Source organism: Mustela nivalis (assembly GCF_964662115.1).
Source record: "Mustela nivalis genome assembly, chromosome: 1".
NCBI lineage: Eukaryota > Metazoa > Chordata > Mammalia > Carnivora > Mustelidae > Mustela > Mustela nivalis.
Window position 1 is genome coordinate 164,714,877 of NC_139020.1, and position 20,272 is coordinate 164,735,148.

Genomic DNA, 20,272 nt, shown 5'->3' on the forward strand with positions numbered 1-20,272 from the left:
GCAGCAGGCCTCCCGCAAGACACCCAACAGAGAAAAAGGAGAGTGGTGCACACACATCAGGGACCCTACTCTAACTTTGCTGCTGCCAGCCATAAGTAGGAGGGCCCTAAGGTCCCATCTGCAGCCTGAGTTTCACTGATAATCTGGAAGGAATCAAGTAAGATTTGGGTTCAATCCCAATTCTGCCAGAGACCAGCAGGACAAACTCAGGTAAGTTACTTAACTCCTCCGAGCCTCAACAAATGATCTGTTCAATGAGGCTTGTAATAACAGTGCCTATCTTGTAAAGTTGCTGTGAGAACTAAATGGGATAATGCATAATGACACTATGATCCGTCCTCTCTCTCTCCCTCTCCCTGTCTACGCTCTTTCCTGGCTGCCAAGAATGGGGCTATATCAGAACCCCAAACAACCTTTCTTCCATGTTCTGGAGATAGACTCCATCTGTGCTCCACTCAGAGGGGCCTACCCCCCACCCAGGAATGAGTTACCCTAGTGCATTCCAGTCAGGCTCACATAGTAAGACAAGCACTGGTCCTCTCTTATTAAGTGCCAGTCTGAGGTGGGAGCCCCCTGCCGGAGAACAGCGATCCTGCCAGGAGCATCTCTGAACTATCAGCAGCCAGGCTGAGCGGACACCTCAAAGATATTGAAGGATTGGCGGTGGGGGAGTGGGTAGGAGGGCGGTAATCATCCAGAGAGAGAAAGTGGCTTCCATAAAAGAGTGCTGCGCTCCAGATTCTGCTCTTCACTTCCTTGTCTCCTTCCAGAAAAATCTAGAGCAACTTCCAGAATTTGGTCCCCTCTCACTCTTGCCCTGAAAGAGCAGCCCCAATGCGCTTTGGCAACCAAAATCCACACCCTGGCAGTAATGACAAACCATTTCTCCAAAGGATCGTCCAAGAGGTACATTGAGGATGTGTACATCTCTCCTGGGCTTGCAGCCTAGTCCCAGAAGGCCGCTGGCCGTGGTCTTGACTTTCCCATACTGGACGCTTGGTGACGTTGAACCCAGGGCTTGCCCGTGTGAAGTTAAATGATTTGAGTCAGGCCAACTGGGGCTCAAAACCCTGGCTCTCTCTTTGACTCGGTTGACCCCCCTGCGCACAACTTTGCTTCAGTCTCAATTTCCTCTTCTGTAAAATGGGTGTAATTATACCCGGTTCCTGGCGTTACAGGGAGAATCCCAAGAGGTAATGGGTACCCAGCGCCTGGCACACATAACGCACTTAACAGATGGGGTGGGACTGCGGTCAACATGCAACTCAGAGTCAGGGGCAGCTCTGGGAAAGATGCAAACTCGCCCTCTCAGCCCCGGAGCCTGAAGGCAGATGCCCGGGGCGCGCACCCTGGCGAACCCCGTGGAAGCCACAGGTGTCTGCGCGTTGGGGCGCGGCGCCAGAACGGTGTATCAGGGAGGGTGCCCTGCAGCGAGCCGTATTGCGGGACCCGCCCCAAGCCGCTGGGGTCCCCGGAGACCCCAAGCGCGCCCACTCCGCGCCAGCCGGCTCCCGCGGTCTCCGATGCTCCATAAGGATGCCCAGATCCCAACGGCCAGCGCACAGCCTCGCCCCGCCGCTGCGGCCCCGCTGCCGTCCCTGCCCGCGCCCTGCCCGCGCCCTGCCCGCGCTCGGTTCTGACTCACCGGCGCCGGCTCCGGGGAAAGTTTGGCGGCGCCGCGGGTGCGGCGGCCAGGCTGCTCGGGGCTCCGCGGCGGCAGCGGCAGCGACGCCGGCGGCGGGGGCGCAGAGTGAGCGGACTGCGGAGGCGGGGCTCCGGAGGAGGAGCCGCGCCGAGGGGGGCGAGCGAGGGAGGGAGGCGGAGACCCTGGCCCGCGGGCCTGCAGCGCCGTCACCTCGGGCTCTGAGCTCCCACATCCGCCCCCACACCGGGAGGGGGCGCGAACGGGCGCTATGGGTCGCCTTGGGCTCTGATACCTTCTCGCACCTCCCGCCGCGCACCACAGCCTCGGGCTCGGCGCCGCGGTACGTCTCCTCAGGGTTGGAGAGCGATGTGACAGAGGGTCAGAATTAAAAAAAAAAAAAAAAAAAAAAAAAAAGATTGGTCAGAACCCTGGCGAGAACTCCCCACCGCCCACTCTCACACGAGGGTGGGCAGACCAAAATAGGTAAGTCCAGATAAAGAAGGAGATGGAAAGTCAGAAAGGAGATGATGTTTGGCAAAGTCAACCACAGACCGAAGGATAGACAAAGACATACAGTGATAACCCACCTCCACTATCCTTGCTGGAGAGGCCAAAATAGAAACACAGACAGAGCCAGCCAGACCAAGAAACATTAAGATTGACAAATAGGCACCCTACCCTAAAGGTTTCATGGGGAACTAGAGAGACCTCCAAAGTCTAGAGCACTACACCCTCCTCTATTTCTCCGCAGCCCCTCCAGATGAGCTCAAGTTTCAAAATTACAATATGTTTCAGTTAGCATCCTCTGCTAGACTGAATCTAAAGCTGGGGCCAGGAGAGGTTTGGGGGGTGGGGGTTATTCCTGGCAACTTGAGAATTCTTCTTACTGGCTGCCTTCATTTACAAAACCAGGGAAGAGAGGCAAAGTTTTCTTTCCTCAGTACCAGGAAAACTCCATCTGAACCTCTAAACAGTTATGACCTCAGATCTTATCTCAGTGCTTCAGAAGAGACACTCAAGTTCAGAGGGAGAGAAGGGTGTTGAGGAGGAAAGAACCCTGTGTTTGGAGTTTGGGAAGGGGGCAGGTTTGGGGCATGGTGGGGCTTTTAGCTTCCTCTGAGTAGAAAGCAATTCCACTTAATAGTGAGATCACATAGAGCTAGTTTGAGGCCCAGCATCACAAGCTGTGCGTGGTATGTAGTATCTTTCTGGCCTCCTGGACTACATGTGCAAAATAAGGGTGAATAAAAACAGCTGTCATGGTGCCATGTACTCTTCTAAGTACAACAGGTGCTTATGCATTTAATCTTCATGACACCCTGAACAAGTGGGAACGATAACTATTCCTAGTTCACAGAGGAACAGAGAGGTTAAGTAACAGGCTCAAGGTCACACAGCTGGTATATAGAAGAACTGGGAATCCACCCTACACAACTCAGCTACAAGGTCCAAGATCGTAGTTACTGTGCTGTCATCTTCATCTCACTGGGGCTGCTGGAAAATCCCATGAGATCATTTACATAAGAGACTTAGCAAGTCCATAAATGGTAGCTCAGAGACCACTGAGCCTTTCTGCAAGTTAGGGATTAAAGGACTGACGGTGATGCACAGAGATAGGAAACTTTAGGTTCAAGATAGCTGACAATCCATGTTATCATCCAGGGTACCAGTTCTGACATTCACTAATCAGAGAGGCAAGGGATTCTTCCCTTGTTCCTCTGACCAGACCTCTGTTGATGAGCAACCCTGCCCCACTGGGACTCAATGAATCCATAAGCCCCTTTCTGTTCCCTGGTGGTTCTCTAGGTCCTCCATATTTTATACTTTGCCAGACTGATGCCACTTTTGGAATTGAGTTAGCCCTTGGGGGAGCAACTGCTATAAATTCTAAGGGAAATGTAATCTACTCCCTCCTGCAGCTGTGAGGCTGATAAGAGTTTGGGGGAAGCTTGGAAATGGCTGGGCCCAGTCCCATCCCCTCTCATTTCTGCAAGTCAGCAAAAGCTTGATTATTTGGAGTGCCTCTCCAAAGTTTTACTTCCTGGGCTGGTTTTAGGCCTACTAAGCCCATAGTGATCACCATTTTTAGAAACATCAGCATTTTAGAACCAGCACGTCAGATATTATTTGGAGCCCTGGGTGAGCAGGGTGTGGTTTTTTCATTGTGGCATTTGGAACTGATATATCATAACTCAGGCTGCATCCTGGGTGTGTGGGACGGAGGTGGGTAACCAACTTACTAATAACATGCAGGCAGCAGAAGAAAAATAACTGTAAGCCTTTTGTTAACTCTTATCATGTGCCAGGCTCTAAGAGCATTAGACATAATTGAATACACTTACTCTGCACAACAATGCTGTTAGCAAGATACTCTTAGCTTCCTATTTTGCAGATGAGAAAAGTGAGGCACAAATTGGGGAAGAGACTGGTTCAGGATACACAGCTAGTAAGTCATTCCAAGATCAGATGGTTAGGAAGCAGCTGAACCAGGTCTGGAACCTGGATTGGCCTGGCTCCCCAAGCCTGTTCCTACTTCTGTGCTTTTTGGAGGCAAGCTAGAAAAGGGGGACTATTTGAGCCTCTGAGTCAAGATAGGTAGATGAAAGGTAGATGGATTAAGAAGGGTAGATGAAAGATATCTGCTCTACCACTGGTTAAGTCAGTGTTCGAGTTGCTTCTCTGAGCCTCAGTGACCTCATCTGTTAAATGAGACTAACACCTGGGTCATATCCAGGATTTTAATGATGATTCTTCCGGTGGCAGGGAACGTAAACCCAATTATAAGCAGGTTCAGCCAAAAACTGTTCTTAACTGAAAAATTTCAGAAGACATTTTGGATTCAGACATAGTCCATGCCAGAAGCTCAAAGGAAGTTGTCGTGAATCTGTTTCCCTCTGTGTCTTGACTCTGTTTTCTTTTGTGTCTGCTTTATTAGAAGGCTGGGTCTTTCCACAGACAAGCAAGAATAGCCCATTAAGCAACCTCAAGGCAAAGAGATCACTTCCTTCCCAATACTTCCAGCCAAAATCCCAGGGTTGATCTCCATTGGCCTGGATTGGGTCACATGGTCAGACAAACACATCCCAGCTGTTCTGATTAGCAAAGCCTGAGTTATATGCCTGTGGCTAGAGTCAGGGAATGGGGTCAGCCCCAAATAAGTGATGGGTCCCTAAAAGAAAATCAGGGTGCTATTAGCAGAATAATGGGAGCATTGGACCTGGACTGGCACAGATGTCTAGTTTCCCATGGAACCATTATTAGGATTAAATACATTCATGTGTGTGAAGTGCTTGGCTGTGGTGGGTGCTCAGGAACTGAGACCTCACTCTTGGGAAACAGGATTCATGGCCTACCAAATCCAGGCCAACTGCTTCCTCCTTCAAATGGGGAAACCAAGAAGGTCCAGAGAGGAGAATGGCCCAGGTGGCCCAGGGGATCAGCCACAGAACCCAATCATAGAAGCAATGTCCTTTGAACTGAAACAAATTCCAGTTAAAAGTCTCAGCTGAGAAATTTGAGATTGCTCACTAGCCAAAGGAGTTTTCTTTGCATTTGCACAGGGGACACAGGAAATCACAAAGTCCTTAAGACCCAGAGGACATGAACACAACTTATGTTGGACTCCAAGACCGTGCAACAAGCTATGGACGGGCTGATGGGCAGAATGCCCAGTCCAGCTCCCCACCCAACATGTTATGAACTCAGCCATTTCCTCTGCAGACTCTGCACTCTGGTTGCAGAGAAATCCAAGAGGTCGTTTTTCAGATAGCTGCCCAAAGAAGGCAAGATGGCCTTTCTCTTGTTTTATTTCCTGCTCAGTTTGTAAGAACAGATATTCGACCTTCAGGGCTGAAGTGGGCCAAGTAGCAAGAATTTAGAATTATCAAAATTGACCCTTTCAACTTGGCCCTGATGCAGTTCCAAAGTTTCTGGCCTTGGGCCATTAGTGTGACTTCTCCACTCTAAATTTAGTTAGACTGGCATGCTGTGAAGCAAGGTGAGCAAAGAATGAGCAAGAATGGCAAATATCAACCTGGAGTAAGACTGACCCCTTCCTTCCCCTCTTAAGTAAAGCACATAGGTTTGGAGTGCACACCGCTAGCGGAAGCATGAATTGATATAGACTTCCCAGAGGGCAATTTGGAACCAAATGTGGAAGACTTTAAAAACATTCAGTCTACTATTCCATGCTCGAAGAGTTTTTCTTGAGAAAATAATCATGAATATCACCAAGATATACATCAAGATGTTCATTGCAGGACTGCATGTAATAGGAAAAGAAAATAATCCAAATGTCTAACTATAGGAAACTGGTGAAATAAATTATGGTATACAGATAGAATGGACCTGTTAAGGTCATCTTAGATACTATAGAATTATGTGAAAATGGGTGATGATATGAATATTGAGTTAAAAGGGCAAGTAACAAAAGACTGGTATGTATGAACTCATTTTGTGAAAAAGTGTACCTATGTATAAAAAAAACTCAATAGTTGGGACGCCTGGTAGCTCAGTTGGTTAAGCATCTGCCTTCAGCTTGGGTCATAATCCCAGAGTCCTGGGATCGAGTCCCACATTGGGCTCCTTGCTTAGCAGGGAGCCTACTTCTCACTCTGCCTGTTCTGCCTGCAGCTCTCTGTGCTCCTGCTCTCTCTGACAAATAAATTAATAAAAATACCTTTAAAAAAAACCCTCAATAGTTGTATAAGGCATAGTGGGAAGGAGTGGGATGCTTTTGGTTTTTACTCCTCTGTATTTCCTAATATTTCTTTAGTAAATTTGTATTACTTTGGTAATTAGGTAATTGCCCAATAACTGTTATAAAAGGATTTATGTTTGGTTTCCTTTTAGAAAAGCACTTTCACTTATTAAAAAATCACAAACCAGAAGTGAGATTAAATTGACCTATCTCCCTTTCTCTCTCTCTCTCTATCTGGGTAGGACATGTGAAAAGGAATGGGGAGCTTAGGGTGGGAGTAGCAGCAACAGATGCAGGCCAGGGAAGTGCAAGAAGGTTGAACCAGGAGGCTATGTGCTATGTGTTCTATTTGCTATGTGGCCCCAGGCAAGTCACTCAGAGTCTCTGGGCCTCAGTTGCCACATTGCTAAAATGAAGTGTTTGGTTACATTATCTCTGAAGTTCTTTCCAAGGCTAAAACCCTATGTATGGAAAATGTCTTTGAGCTCCAATGAACGTCCATATATGTTAGGGGAGAACATGTATGGTCTAGAAATCGGTTCAGTATAAATTATTTTTGCCCCTCTAGCCCTATATGACTATGTGAAAGTTCTGCTTAGCTTTACCATTTCTTGGGAATTGGCAAATTCCAGGGGAAAACACATGAAATGCTGGGCCTACCTCCATGAGTTCCTCTTCACTCTGGGATCTTGATCCTTCAGGTCTTGGCTTCCTGGAGAGCTCTTTGATGCCTTCGAACAGATTTTTATGTTCATTTTAACAGTTCTAGCTGGGTTTTGTAGTTGAATATGGAGAGCACTGCTCTCTACAAGCTAGTTTTCTTGCGCAGAAGAGGAAGTTTGGTCCTATATTATTTAAGTAAAAGTGGCTAGTTATAAAACATGTGCATAGTGGGATCCTATTCATATGCAAAACAGGTCTATGTGTTTATGTAGAAGAAACAGTGAAAGAGTGAAAGCTACCTACAGCTTCTATCTCTGGCTGGGTTTTCATTTTTTTAATGGTTAGCTTTATTCTTCATATTTTATAGAGTGGACTCTGGTAATGTCTAAATTGGGATTGATCTTTGAGGTCATTTATATGCATTTAAAAAATGAGGAAACTGAGGTCAAGAACATGTAAATTCATGTCAATCAAACAATTATTGGAGGATTGCTGTGAGCAGAGATCCATGCTAAGGGGCTCCTGGGGCATCTAAAGAAAGGTAACACCTAGTCACTTATTCCTCCATCTCAAGTGTCTCCAAATGTGCTTGACTTTGGGATATGAGAATGAAGATGACAAGAATCTGCCTTCGGGTATTCTAGCTGTGGAGAAAAATATCAAAATAAACCTTCCCAGGTATGCCGTGGAAAATACTAAAGGAATAATGTGGCAGAGACCGTGCTTGACCTGTTAATAACCATTCTTTCAATATCCAACCAAAAGATTGGATTTCCCAGCCTCTCTTGCAGCAAGGTGTGGTCATATGACTAAATTTTGGCTAATGAGATGTAAGGGTAAATGTTGTGGGGGTTAGTGCAAATTCTTTTTAAAAGGAACTTACAAAAAAAAAAAAAACGAAAAAGCAAATCATGTTTCCTTTTTCCTGCTGCTTGTGATGTAGATGCAATGGCTGGAACTTTAGCAGCCATTCTGACCTATGATGTCACATTGGGAAGGGAGCCCCATACTCAGATGATGGAGCAAATAAAATAGCCTCAGTCACTGATACCATGGAGCTGCTATACCAGCCCTGGATTGTCTATTTCCATACTTCTTTTATATAAAAAAGAAACTTATTTTCCTTATCACCCCAATATTTTGGATTTTCTCTTTCATACAGATAAACCCAATCCTAACTTACAAAAATCCTAAAAATTACAATTTCAATTCACAAATTCACGTAAGCAAGAAAGGTAACTTTAGTTTCTATTACATAAGCTCAGTCTCCACTATGATCTCCCATTTCAGGTGGGAGTCCTTAATGGTAGTTAAGTTGGGTTTTTCCTATTTCTCTGGGGGTAGTATGTCAGTTCTAAGGATCTTGTGGGAACACACACACACACACACACACACACACACACGTGTGCATGCACAGACACACACACAGGGCACTGCTATATTATCTCTTGTTCCTGAGTCTCATTTCCTCTCTCAGCTGCTCCCAGGGTCCTTCCAAGTGCACAGGAGCCATTGCTTGGCTCCCACAGCCCCTGGCGCAGAGAGAACTCTATTAGACCTTGAGGTTCTTCTGCCCAGCCACACAAAGCCATTTTTATGCCCAAGAGTATGCTTAGGAGAAGAGTACAGGTTTTTCTACACTCAACTTCTCTGAAGTTATCTGGAGATTTTGGGGCCCTTCTCCAACCTCAGGGCCATCTCCAGAGAAGGGGCAAGTTCAAGGGGCTTGTACCGTCCATCTCCCCTTTTGTTGCAGCTCCAGCTCTCTCTCCTACCCTTGTCTCTGTCAACATTTTAAAATAACAAGGTAAGTGATTCAACCAGCAAAATCCAGTTAATTCAGAAATAGCAGAGGAATTGCAATTTGGGACAAGCAAACTATAACAGACCATAAGCAAGTCTCAGAACAAAGGAGGAGTGATTTTTATAGAAGGAAAAAGGGAGTGGGTGGGATTGTTTTGAACAAAAGTTCATTAGAAGAAAATGAGAGTTTGAAGTGGGGGCAGTCTCTCATTGACTGCAGGCGAGGGCAGCTTGCCTTTGCCAGACTAAAAAGAAAGCTTCCGGGGGCACCTGCGTTGCTCAGTGGGTTAAAGCCTCTGCCTTCGGCTCAGGTCATGATCCCAGGGTCCTGGGATCGAGCCCCACATCGGGCTCTCTGCTCAGCGGGAGCCTGCTTCCTCCTATCTCTGCCTTCTCTCTGCCTACTTGTGATCTCTGTCTGTCAAATAAATAAATAAAATATTAACAAAAAAGAATAAATAAAAAGAAAGCTTCCTTCTTCCTGCTGCTCTATGCAACCTGTGACCATGGCTTCCCTACTCCAATTCTGAATTCAGTTTCCCTAACATGTTTTCGCATCTGGAAACTCTTGCCTAGTTTCAGAGAAGTGGAACCTTCCTCCTAAATACACTGCATTTCCCTGTTTTAATCATGTCATCAGTATGTAAGAACCTTTTCCTGTAGCTCCTGAGACCCTAGATTTTTGAAACCCAAAAGGCAGGGAAAGATTTTGTTTTCTTTCTGAGGACCAGAAAAAGAAAATAGCCTTGAGACAGTAGCTTAAGATAAGATCTCTGGGTAACAGAAATTAGCAGGAATGCAAAACAACTCCAAGAGCTTCCTCCATGCCCCTGTCAGAATGACTGAAATAAAGACGAGTGACAACATCAAGTGTTGGCCAGGCTGTGGAGCCCCTAGAACTCTCTGACACGCCTGTTGGAGATGTAAAATGGCACAGGCACTTTGGAAAATTGCTTGGCAACCTTAATAAACATAGATATGCCTTATGATCCAGAAATTCCACTCCTAGGTATGTCTTCGAGAGAAATGAAAACATGTCCACAGAAACTGCACATAAATCATAACAGTTTTATCCCTAATAGTCCAAACTGGAGACAACCTAAATATCCATTCAAACAAGAGTTTGAATAAACAAATTCATTGTCTGGGATCCCATACAGCATCCAAGTAGAGGACCTATTGCTGCCCACAACACAGAAGAAAAAAATCATTATTTTGAATAAGAGAAACCAAATGCAAAAAAAAAAAAAAAAGTGAATATTGTATAATTCTACTCATATGAAGTTCAATAACTGGCAGGACTAATTTACGGTTTTAGAAGTGGTTACCTCTGGGAGAGGGATGGGGAATGGGACTATTATTGACCTAGAAGAGGCACTGGAAGCAGGTGCTAGAAAAATTCTATACTTTGATCTTTGGGATGGTGACACACGTACATAGATAGGTAAAAATTTTAATATCTGTGCATTTTAATATGTAGAAATCAGTTTTTAAAATTTTATTTTAATTAAAAAACCCAGAGGCTAATATTTCAAAAACAATATGCTACCCTGGGTGCTATGACAAGGTAAACACATAGCACTCTATGCTAGCCCAGGGGGGTGGGTATTAACCACACTGTGTATGGGGTAGGTGTACGGATGGAGGGCTCCCCAACGAAGGCTTCCTGGAGGAAGGGATGGCTCAGCTAAAGGTCAAAGGGTATGAACTGAAGGTTAAGCAAAAGATGTCTCTAAGGGCATTCCAGGCACAGAGGAACTGCATGCAAAGGCACTGGGTGAGTCCCATGAGGACCTGACTGGGGGTGAGAGTGGGAAGATAGGACTGCAGATGGAAGCAGCAGTCAGATCTGATGGAGCCTCATAAGCCAGGTGGAAGCTCAAATGGGGAGGGCCTTAAAAGTTGTGGTCAGATCTGAGCTTTAGAAAAGCTCCCTCAGGAGGGAGAAAGGACAGTGGTATAGAGGGGGTTGCAATAATCCAAGAGGTTTTCTTCTAGGGCAGAAGAAAAGGGGACTGGGATTGAGGGAAGAGCTTCCAGGGACACTGGGGAGAAAGGCTTTGCCAACTGATAAGATTGGCAGGAAGTTAAAGAAACTGTCAAGATCTCGCCTTTCATGTCAGGGAGGAGCCAACTGCTGAGAAAAAAATCAGAGGAGGTAACATCTGTAAGTGTTATAGTAGTTGGCTAGATGTACTTTTGCCTGTCCAGTGCCTGTTTCCCCCTTTCTCTTATGATAGAACCCTGCTTTTTCTACAGAGAACTTATGGCTTCCTAATCTCAGGTCATGTGCCTAAAGTGGGGGTGATCCCACCTCTCAGGTGTAGGACATGTGACACTGGCCAATCGGCAAGTTCCAACTCTCTGGTGGAATGCCGTTCAGGGATTGACACATGACTCAGACTGATCCAATGAGAGCCCTGGAAATTCTGCTGGAACTTTTGGCAAAGAATCCCCTCCTTCCTTCTAGGTTTGCTGAGCTGGTGGACTGGAAGCCTGAAGCTGCTGATGGCTCTTTTTGCCACCAAGAAGGGGGAAAGGCTGCCTGAGAATAAAGCCAGAACTTGAGTAAACAGAGCCCTATGTCTGATGATATTGCTTGGACTATTAGATCCGGCCATGTCTGAAGACTAACCTGTACTTTATTTCTTTCCTTTTTTTTTTTTTTTAAGTGAGGTTTTTTAAAAAAATTATTATTTGAGTTTTTTTAGTTATTTATTTGACAGAGAGAAAGATCACAAGTAGGCGGAGGCAGGCAGAGAGAGAGGGGGAAGAAGGCTCCCCACTGAGCCAAGAGCCTGATGTGGGGCTTGATCCCAGGGCCCTGAGGCAGAGGCTCAACCCACTGAGCCATCCAGGTGCCCCAAACCTGTACTTTTCACTTTAGCGAGCCAACGGCTTCTCTTCTTGGAGTAATTCTATTTGAGTTGGGTTTTTTTGTCACTTTGAGCTGAGAGAATTCTGATGACCATAGGCGCCACTGAAAAACTTCACTTAGTACAGAGCTTGTTAGGAATGATGTAAATGCTCTGGGAATGGATAGTGGTGATGGTTGCACAACACTGTGTATGTTCTTTTTTTTTTTTTTTTAATAAAGATTTTTATTTATTTGATAGACAAAGATCACAAGTAGACAGAGAGGCAGGCAGAGAGAGAGGGGGAAGCAGGCTCCCCGCTGAGCAGAGAGCCCGATGCAGGGCTCGATCCCAGGACCCTGAGATCATGACCTGAGCCGAAGGCAGAGGCTTAAACCACTGAGCCACCCAGGCGCCCCTCTTTTTTTTTTTTTTTTTAAGATTTTATTTACTTATTTGAGAGAGAGAGAGAACATGAGACAGGAGAAGGTCAGAGGGAGAAGCAGACTCCCCACAGAGCTGGAAGCCCGATGCAGGACTCGATCCCGGGACTCCGGAACCATAGACCTGAGCTGAAGGCAGTCGCTCAACCAACTGAGCCACCCAGGCACCCTGTGTATGTTCTTAATGGCACTGAATTGTACTCTTAAAAGTGATTAAAATGGTCAATTTTATGCTGTGTGTATTTTATCACAATAAGAAAATTTAATAGAAACTTTTTAAACAACATGTTACTAGTGAAAAGCAACCCATTTCCCATTGAACAGGTAGAGGGCTCCTTTGATGCACATTGGATCATCTTTATTGAAAATCATCCAGAGGCTTCCCATCCCACTTAAAATTCAGCCCACACACCTTCCCAAGGTCTATAAGTCTCCTTATCCTCCACCCTTGTACCCTGTCCTCATGTCTCACCCTCCTCCCTGAGCTCACTACCTTCCAGCTATGCTACTCTCTTTGCTTCAGACAAACACAGAACAATATTTTGTCCTGTCTTGAAGCCTCTGCACTTGATGATTCTTCTGCCTGGGATACTTATTCCATGCCCCCAACCCCAGGCCAGTCTTTCCACAGTCACCTCACCACCATTCTGTACTCAGTTGCCACCCTTCAGAGAAGCGTACCCTGGTCAAAGTAGTGGTCCCTGCCTATCATTTCAACCTTCGTGGTTGTCATAGATGTCTGCAGTGATCTTTTCCTTGCTGGTTTGTTTATTGTCTTATAGTCTACATTTGAATATAAGAGAGTAGCTAGAGGGCAAGAACTCTAGCTTGTTCCCCTTTGTGTCCCCAGCACTTAGAGGAGCATGTGGGCCACAGTATGTGCTTTATAAATGGTATTGAATCAACTATTTGCACAGGTAAGCTCCTTACAGTTAATTCTGCAAGTGGGGAAAACTGAGCCCAGAGAGGTGAAGGGACTTATCAAGGCATCCTACAAATCACTGTCAAAGACAGGACTAGACCCAGGACAACTGGTTCCACATTCAGTTCATTTTCTGTAATTCCCCTCCACCTCTTTTTGCCAAAAGACTTGTAAGGCTTGAGCGATTTTCCCCTCTGATGCAAGCATATCAGAATAGAAAGAACGGTGAACTAGAGGCCAAAAGACTTGGGAGCTGGATCTAGCTCCGCCATCCACACACCTTTCAGACGGGGTCTCCTGGAGGACAGGGGCTTTGCTAGCACCCAGTGCACTCACAGTACAGCAGGTACTTAGGCAAGTTTTCTTGAATGAGTAAGTGATTGCTTGCATGAAAAAATGGGTGTCAACAAAGAGTGGTGGTTAAGATCTCTGAGTCTGAGCTAGATAGATTTGAATTCAAATCCTGGCTATGCCACTTCCCAGTTGTTGGACATCTGATCTCACATGAAGAATATATTTGCCATCCTCTGTGATAGTTGGTCTCCAAGACGGGTCCCAATGACCCTCATCCCCTGGTATTTATGTTTGTGTGTAGCCACATTCAATTAGGGTTGGCCTGCACTGACGCACAGAATACTGCAGAAGGGACAGCGTGTAACTTCTGAATCTAGATCATAAAGGGTACTGCAGGTCCTTCTAGGACTCCTGGATGGTTCATTGGGTAAACCAGCTATCACACTGTAAGGACACTCAAGGAGTTCTGTGGAAAGAGGGACCAAGGCCCCCACACTTCCCAACAGCCAGTACCAGGTTGGGAACATATAAGCAAGCTACTTGGAACTGGATTCTTAAGCTCAGTCAAGCCTTCAGATGACTAAAGCTTCTGCTTCATGAGAGACCTTGAGATAAAACTGCCCATTCAAGGTAATCCTGAATTCTTCACCCACTAAAACCATGAGAGAACAAATGATTATTGATGTTTCAAGTCACTAAGTGGGCAATTTGTTTTACGGTAAAAAGTAACTAATCTATCATATTCTTCTTTATCATTGACATTTACTGAGAGCTTACCATGTGGTTTTTCATTTGAACCCTCCCAGTCATGCTATGAGATGACAAGACAAGAAAACTGAGGTGTAGGGCAATGAAATCTCTCTGTGCAGAGCCCTTGAGCTTAAGGGCTTAATGGTCAGGTCTGAGAGTCAGAAACTCAGTGTGTATGACCCAAGGCAAATGCAGCTCTAGGATCCCAGGAAGGAGAGATGAATTTCGGATTCTGGTTTCTGGTAGTTTCTCATAGTTAGGGAGAACACTCCAAAAGCAGCAGACACATTCCCTTCCCTTGAGTACCTGACTACAGGAGGTCAGATGCTAATGAATAGCATAGGGTGTTCTGTTGCTGAGAAACACACATGTTTACACAATAGTGATGAGAAATGATAACCCTTCATAGGGTCTGGCACTTTGCACATATAAGGCTTCATACCTGCAGAAATCCATAGACTCCCACCTGGCAAGTAAAGCATGGATTTATGGACTGAATGTGTCTCCCCTCTCTCGAATTCTTATGTTGAAACCTTAACCCTCAATATATGGTAGGTATTTGGAGGTGGAGACTTTGGGAGGTAATTTGGGATAGATGTGATAATGAGAGTGGGACCTCATGATAGAATTAGTGGCCTTATAAGATCAGGCACCATGGAGAACTTTCTCTTCCTCCCTCATTCCTTTCTCCTTCTCCTTCTTCTTCTTCTTCTTCTTCCTCTTCTCTCCTTCTCTTTCCCTCTCCTCCCTCTCTCTCTCCCCCTCCTTCTTTCTTCCCATGGACACACATAGAGAAAAGGCCACAGCAAGAAGGTGGCTGTTTATAAGCCAAGAAGAGAGCTCTCACCAGAACCCAACTACCTGGTACCCTGATCTCAGACTTCCAGTATCCAGAAGTGTGAGAAAATAAATTTATGTAGTCTAAGTCACACAGTTCATGGTATATCACAGCAGTCTAAACAGGCTAAGACACATGGCAATGTACATTTTACAGATGGGGACACTGAAGCACTGTAAAAGTTATAGGACTCTCAAAGTGTCACATGGGCTTCAAGTGGCAGAGCCAAGGTTAAAGCCTGGCCATTGGGTGTCCTTACAAGTGCAAAGGACTGTCAGGGTTTCCTCTAAGGGAAGTTCTAGGAAGAGGTGAGCAGGGAGCACGGTTCTGAAAAAGGGGGGCGTGGCCTGGTGGAGAGAATGGGGCATGGAGGACCTAAAGGGGCGGGGTGAGCCCTTGGGAGGCTCCTTAGGGGTATGAAGACGAAAAGGGAACATAGATGGAATGGAAAGAATGAGCAAGCCTGGGTGTGTGGAAGAGGCTTGGCTGAAGGAATTCCAGTGGTAGGTACAATTGCAGCAGGAGGTTTTTGCAGAGTGAGAGATCTTGGAGCTGGGGCCAAAGTCAACCATGGTGCCTAAAATGGGAAGAAGAGCTTATTTTGCTTCTTGGGTGGATTTATATTCATAATATTTTGCAACTATCACCACTATTTGTCATTACCTCAGAAGACAATTCTGTATCTTCCAATTCGCCCTCCCTCATCTTCTGTCTCCATAGATTTCCCTGTTCTGCACTTTTAGATAAATGGAATCAACCCTACCACATGCTGCTGAATGTGACTGTCTTCTTTCACTTAGCTGAAGTTTATCTATGGTTCTCAGGGTTTATCTATGTTGTGGCAGTACTTAATTCCTTTCGGGGGCTGAATAATATTCCATTATAAGGATATTCCACATTTTTGTTTATCCATTCATTAGTTGATGGACACTGGGTTGTTACCTCTTTTTGGCTGTTATGAATAGTGCTGCTATGAACGTTCTTGTCCAGTTTTTGTGTGAATATGTTTTTTGTTCTCTTGGGTATATATCTGGAAATGGAACACCTGGATCATATGGTAATTCTATGCTTAACTTTTGAGGATCCATCAAACTGCTTTCCAGAGCAGCTGCACTATTCTACCCTCCCAACTGCAATGTTTGAGGGTTCCAAAGTCTCCATATCCTTGCCAGCACTTGTTGTCTTGTGTTTTATATGCCATCCTAGTGAGGGTGAAATGATATCTCATTGTGGTTTTGATTTGCATTTCTCTAATGACTAATGATATTGAGAATCTTTTCATATGCTTATTAGCCATTTGTATAACTTCTTTGGAAAAATGTCTATTCAGATCCCTTGTCCATTTTGTAGTTGAGTTGTTTGCCTTTAGTATTGTTTTGTGAGAATTCTATATAGACTCTAGATACTAGACCAATATTGGATATATGATTTGTAAATATTTCTTCCCGTTCTCTGGGGATCGCCTTTTTCTTTCCTCCCATTCTCTTATGGGTAGGGCTCTTCTGGGGCTGGTAGGGACCTGACCCCTGGTGCCAGAGCACTGAACACTCTCCCACTGTGGAAACAAATGCTTCCTCAGAGGTCTTACCCAAGAGAACATGTTAGTACCTCTGTACGTTTACAGTGAGTGCCCCACACGCCAGGCACTCAGGGCATAAATCTGAAAATAACATGTCCCTTCCCCCTTGAGCTGCCTGTCTCCATGAATAATACCTACCATCACCCAGACTTTCAAGGGAAAACTCCAGCGCCCCCTCAGGCCACCAGCCAATTTGCCACTATAGCTCTCACTTCCTCCTCTTCTCTCCTCCCCCCACACCCCAGTCTAGGCCCAGGTTACCTGAAGGATTTCAGTCATTCCGTAATTGTCTGTAGACCTCCCTGCTTTCTTCTTCCAGTCCATTCTCTCTTCCCTCAGTGCAGAAGCAGAGTGACTCTTCTTAAGTAAGTATCCCATCATGGTTCTCCCCTCACCAACTTCTCAATGGCTAAAGTCAAGAGAGAAGACCCACGCTTAGGCAGGGGCATTTGGCTTAGACTGCTCTCTCTACCCTCTTTCTTGAAGTGACTCAGCCAGACTGAACCTTCTCCCAATTTCCCAACTTGCCCCGCCTCCACGCTATGCAGAAATCACTCACTCTGACATAAAGAGATGGCAGTGGGGAACTCCAAAATAGGTCATGGGTTGGGCAGCAACAGGTCAGGGAGGAGCTGGTTTGTGTGGGGAAGGGGGAGGGGAAGGCTGCAGGGGAAGGGAAGGGAACCTCACTCACGCATGTGTAGTGATGCGCTTGGACTTAGACATGCAGGCGGGCTCAGTGGACTCACCTGAGTCTCTGGGGTGTGTGAGAGCCTGAGTCAGCCCTAGGTATTGGGAGGCAGATTCCATTGCCCACCACCCCTACCCCTGGCCCTCTCAGATGCCTCAAACCACAGCACTGAAAAAGCCTTAGAGATTCTGTGGCCCACCACTCATCCCTTTGCCTCTATTAAAACCCCATTCTTCCCACCTCAAAAATGGAAATGATAACACCTTCTGGGCTGCTGTGAAGCTCAAAGAACATGTGTGCTTGGAAAGCACATCTAGACTCTTCCACTAACTTTTAGAACACATGGGGAAACTGAGGCCCAAAGAGACAAATTGGTAGCTTTCAACCTTGACTGTGGTAGAGGATCACTACGAGAATTTGTTGAGAATAAGGATCCCTGGATCTTACTGCAGTTTCTGGAAGGTGTTCTGTTATCTGTATTTTTTAACAGGTGACTCTGCTGGGAACCAGGGGAGTAGCTGACTACTCTGAGAATACACAGAAAGGTGTGAGAGGGCAAGGGGGCCCCATCTTCTGAGGAGGTCTGGTTGTCTTCCCAGAATTCTGAGATGTGCCTCTGGTGAAAGGTCACTGAGGTCCCAGCTGTGTGTGATTGACCACCTTACTTTCCCAGACTGGCAGCCAAAAGCTGGCTTCCCTGATGCCAAGCTTCTGGAAATAATTTCTCCTTGCTGGATTTGGCTGTTAAGGATGTTCTGGGGAGAGAAGTCTCTTGGGGTGCAGACCCTAATGAGATGGGAAGGGGAGGTCTGGGGAGGGAGGGAAATAGGAAGCTCCATCATACAATGAATAGAACTGAAACCAAAATAAACAGAAGACAAGTTTGTCTTGGGTCAGGGTGGAACTGTGGTGAGGAGGGGGCTGGCTAAGGCTTCAGTGGTCACCTCCTTGCCTGTCTCGGGCTCCTGGCACCTTCCTGGTTCCCTGTTCGCTCTTTCCATCTAAACGTGTTCTCTGGACAGGATCTGAACCTCATCCACACTCAAGTGCAGTTGTCTAATAATACAAATCCAAAACATTGTAATGCTTCTTTCTTTTCTCTCTCTTTCCTTCCTTCCTCCCTCCTCCACCCCTTCCATGGTCTGCTTTCTAATTTTGACTCTGGTTTTGAGCTCTTAATTTGAATTGCTTTCCCCAGGTCTCTATTTCTTCATTTATGATTTGTGTTTTCCATACTCACTCGACAAAGCTACAACTCTGGTCATGTCCACTCTCAGCCAACGCCGCATCAAACCCCATGCAACTGCAGCTTAACAACTGCTTCGACTGTGCTCACCTTAAAATTTATGACCTTGAACATCAAGAGGGCCCTTGGTGCTGCCTGGCTATTAGGCTCTACCTACCTACCCATTGGCTCTCCAGCTCTGCTAGACTACTGCTCCACTCCTCTGCTCCCCTAAACCCTTAGTGTCCCACACCCCACACACTCCACTGCCTCTTCACCAACAAAATCAAAGCCCTCAGAATGTCCACATACCCAGCATGTGCTGACCCTCCCCTGTACTCAGGCTTCCTAATGCTGCCACAGGTGAATGGCCTGTCCTTGTGCACTGGACTCCAGCCCCATTCATCTGCCCTCTTTTTCCACAGCATCATTTTTATTTTTAAATTTTATTTATTTATTTATTTATTTATGTTGGTGGGTTTTTTCCCCCCATAGGATTTTTTAAATTATTAGGCTCAATTAGCCAGCATATAGTAAGTACATCATTAGTTTTGATGTAGCATTCAACAATTCATTAGTTGTGTGTAACACCCAGTGTTCATCACCACATGTACCCTCCTTAATACCCATCACCCGTTTTCCCCATCCCTCCATCCCCCTCCCTTCTGTAACCCTCATTTTCATTCCTGGAGTCCAGAATCTCTCATGGTTTGTCACCCTCTCTGATTTCTTCCCACTCAGTTTTCCCTCCCTTCCCATGTGGTTCTCTGTGCTATTCCTTATGTTCCACATATGAGTGAAATCATATGATCATTGTCTTTCTCTGCTTGACTTATTTCACTTAGCATAATCCCCTACAGCTCCATCCATGTTGATCCACAGCATCATTTTTATCTCTTCTGGATCATTCTCATCAGCATACAAACATGCCATTAATTTCCCCCATCCTTTAAAACAACAAAAATCTGGCCACTACTTGCAAGAGTAAAACTGACCCACTTTCTTACACCATATACAAAAATCAGTTCAAAATGGACTAACAACTGGAATGTAACACCCCAAACCATACAGTTCCTAGAAGAAAACATAGGCAGTAATCTTGACATTGGTCTTAGCAACATTCTTTTGGATCTGCCTTCTCACACGAGAGGGAAAAAAAAAAAAACAAAAATAAATGAGTGAGACTATGCTCAGTGAATTAGGTCAAAGGTAAAAGACAAATATGGTATGATTTCACTTATATGCAGAATCTAAGAAACACAACAAACGGGGGGAGAAGTCAAGATGGTGGAGAAGTAGCAGGCTGAGACAACATCAGGTAGCAGGAGATCAGCTAGATAGCTTATCTAACCATTGCGAACACCTACAAATCCAACAGGAAATCGAAGAGAAGAAGAGCAACAATTCTAGAAACAGAAAATCGATCACTTTCTGAAAGGTAGGACCTGCGGAGCAGTGAATCCAAAGCGACGGGAAGATAGACCGTGGCAGGAGGGGCTGGCTCCCGGCAAGCAGCCGAGCAACAGAGCACAAAATCAGGACTTTTAAAAGTCTGCTCCATGGAGGGACATTGCTCCAGAGGCTAAACTGGGGGGAAGACCACACGGGGTCAGCATAACCCCAGGTCCCGCGGGGTAACAGAAGGCCCGGGGATGTCTGAGTGTCACAGAGCTCACAGATATTAGAGCGGAGAAGCATGCTACAGTGATAAAGCTGAGAAGTGAGCTCTCAGCTCGGCGTTTCCTTGAGCCGGTCGCAGGCTGGGTGAGCTCAGAGTGCGGCCGGAGGCCACGGAGACAGAAGTGACCGGGCACTTTTCTCCAAGTGCGAGCAACTGAGCGCTTTCCTCCAAGCACAACCAGAGA

General features: G+C 45.8%; 1 protein-coding gene across 4 annotated transcripts in view; it reads right to left on the bottom strand.

Annotated features, from left to right (window-relative positions):
- HRH1 (histamine receptor H1) overlaps window positions 1-20,272 on the bottom strand; it is a 139,550-nt gene that overhangs the window by 72,211 nt on the left and 47,067 nt on the right. The window contains exon 1 of one of the 4 annotated variants that reach the window (XM_082749455.1): window positions 1,646-2,037. The exons of 2 other annotated variants lie outside the window; for them this stretch is intronic. In XM_082749455.1, the coding sequence (XP_082605581.1) occupies window positions 1,646-1,877 (232 nt within the window). In that variant the 5' untranslated portion in view covers window positions 1,878-2,037. Of the gene's footprint in view, window positions 1-1,645; window positions 2,038-20,272 lie in introns of those variants that run through there. One more of the 4 variants, XM_082749456.1, reaches the window with a different exon arrangement.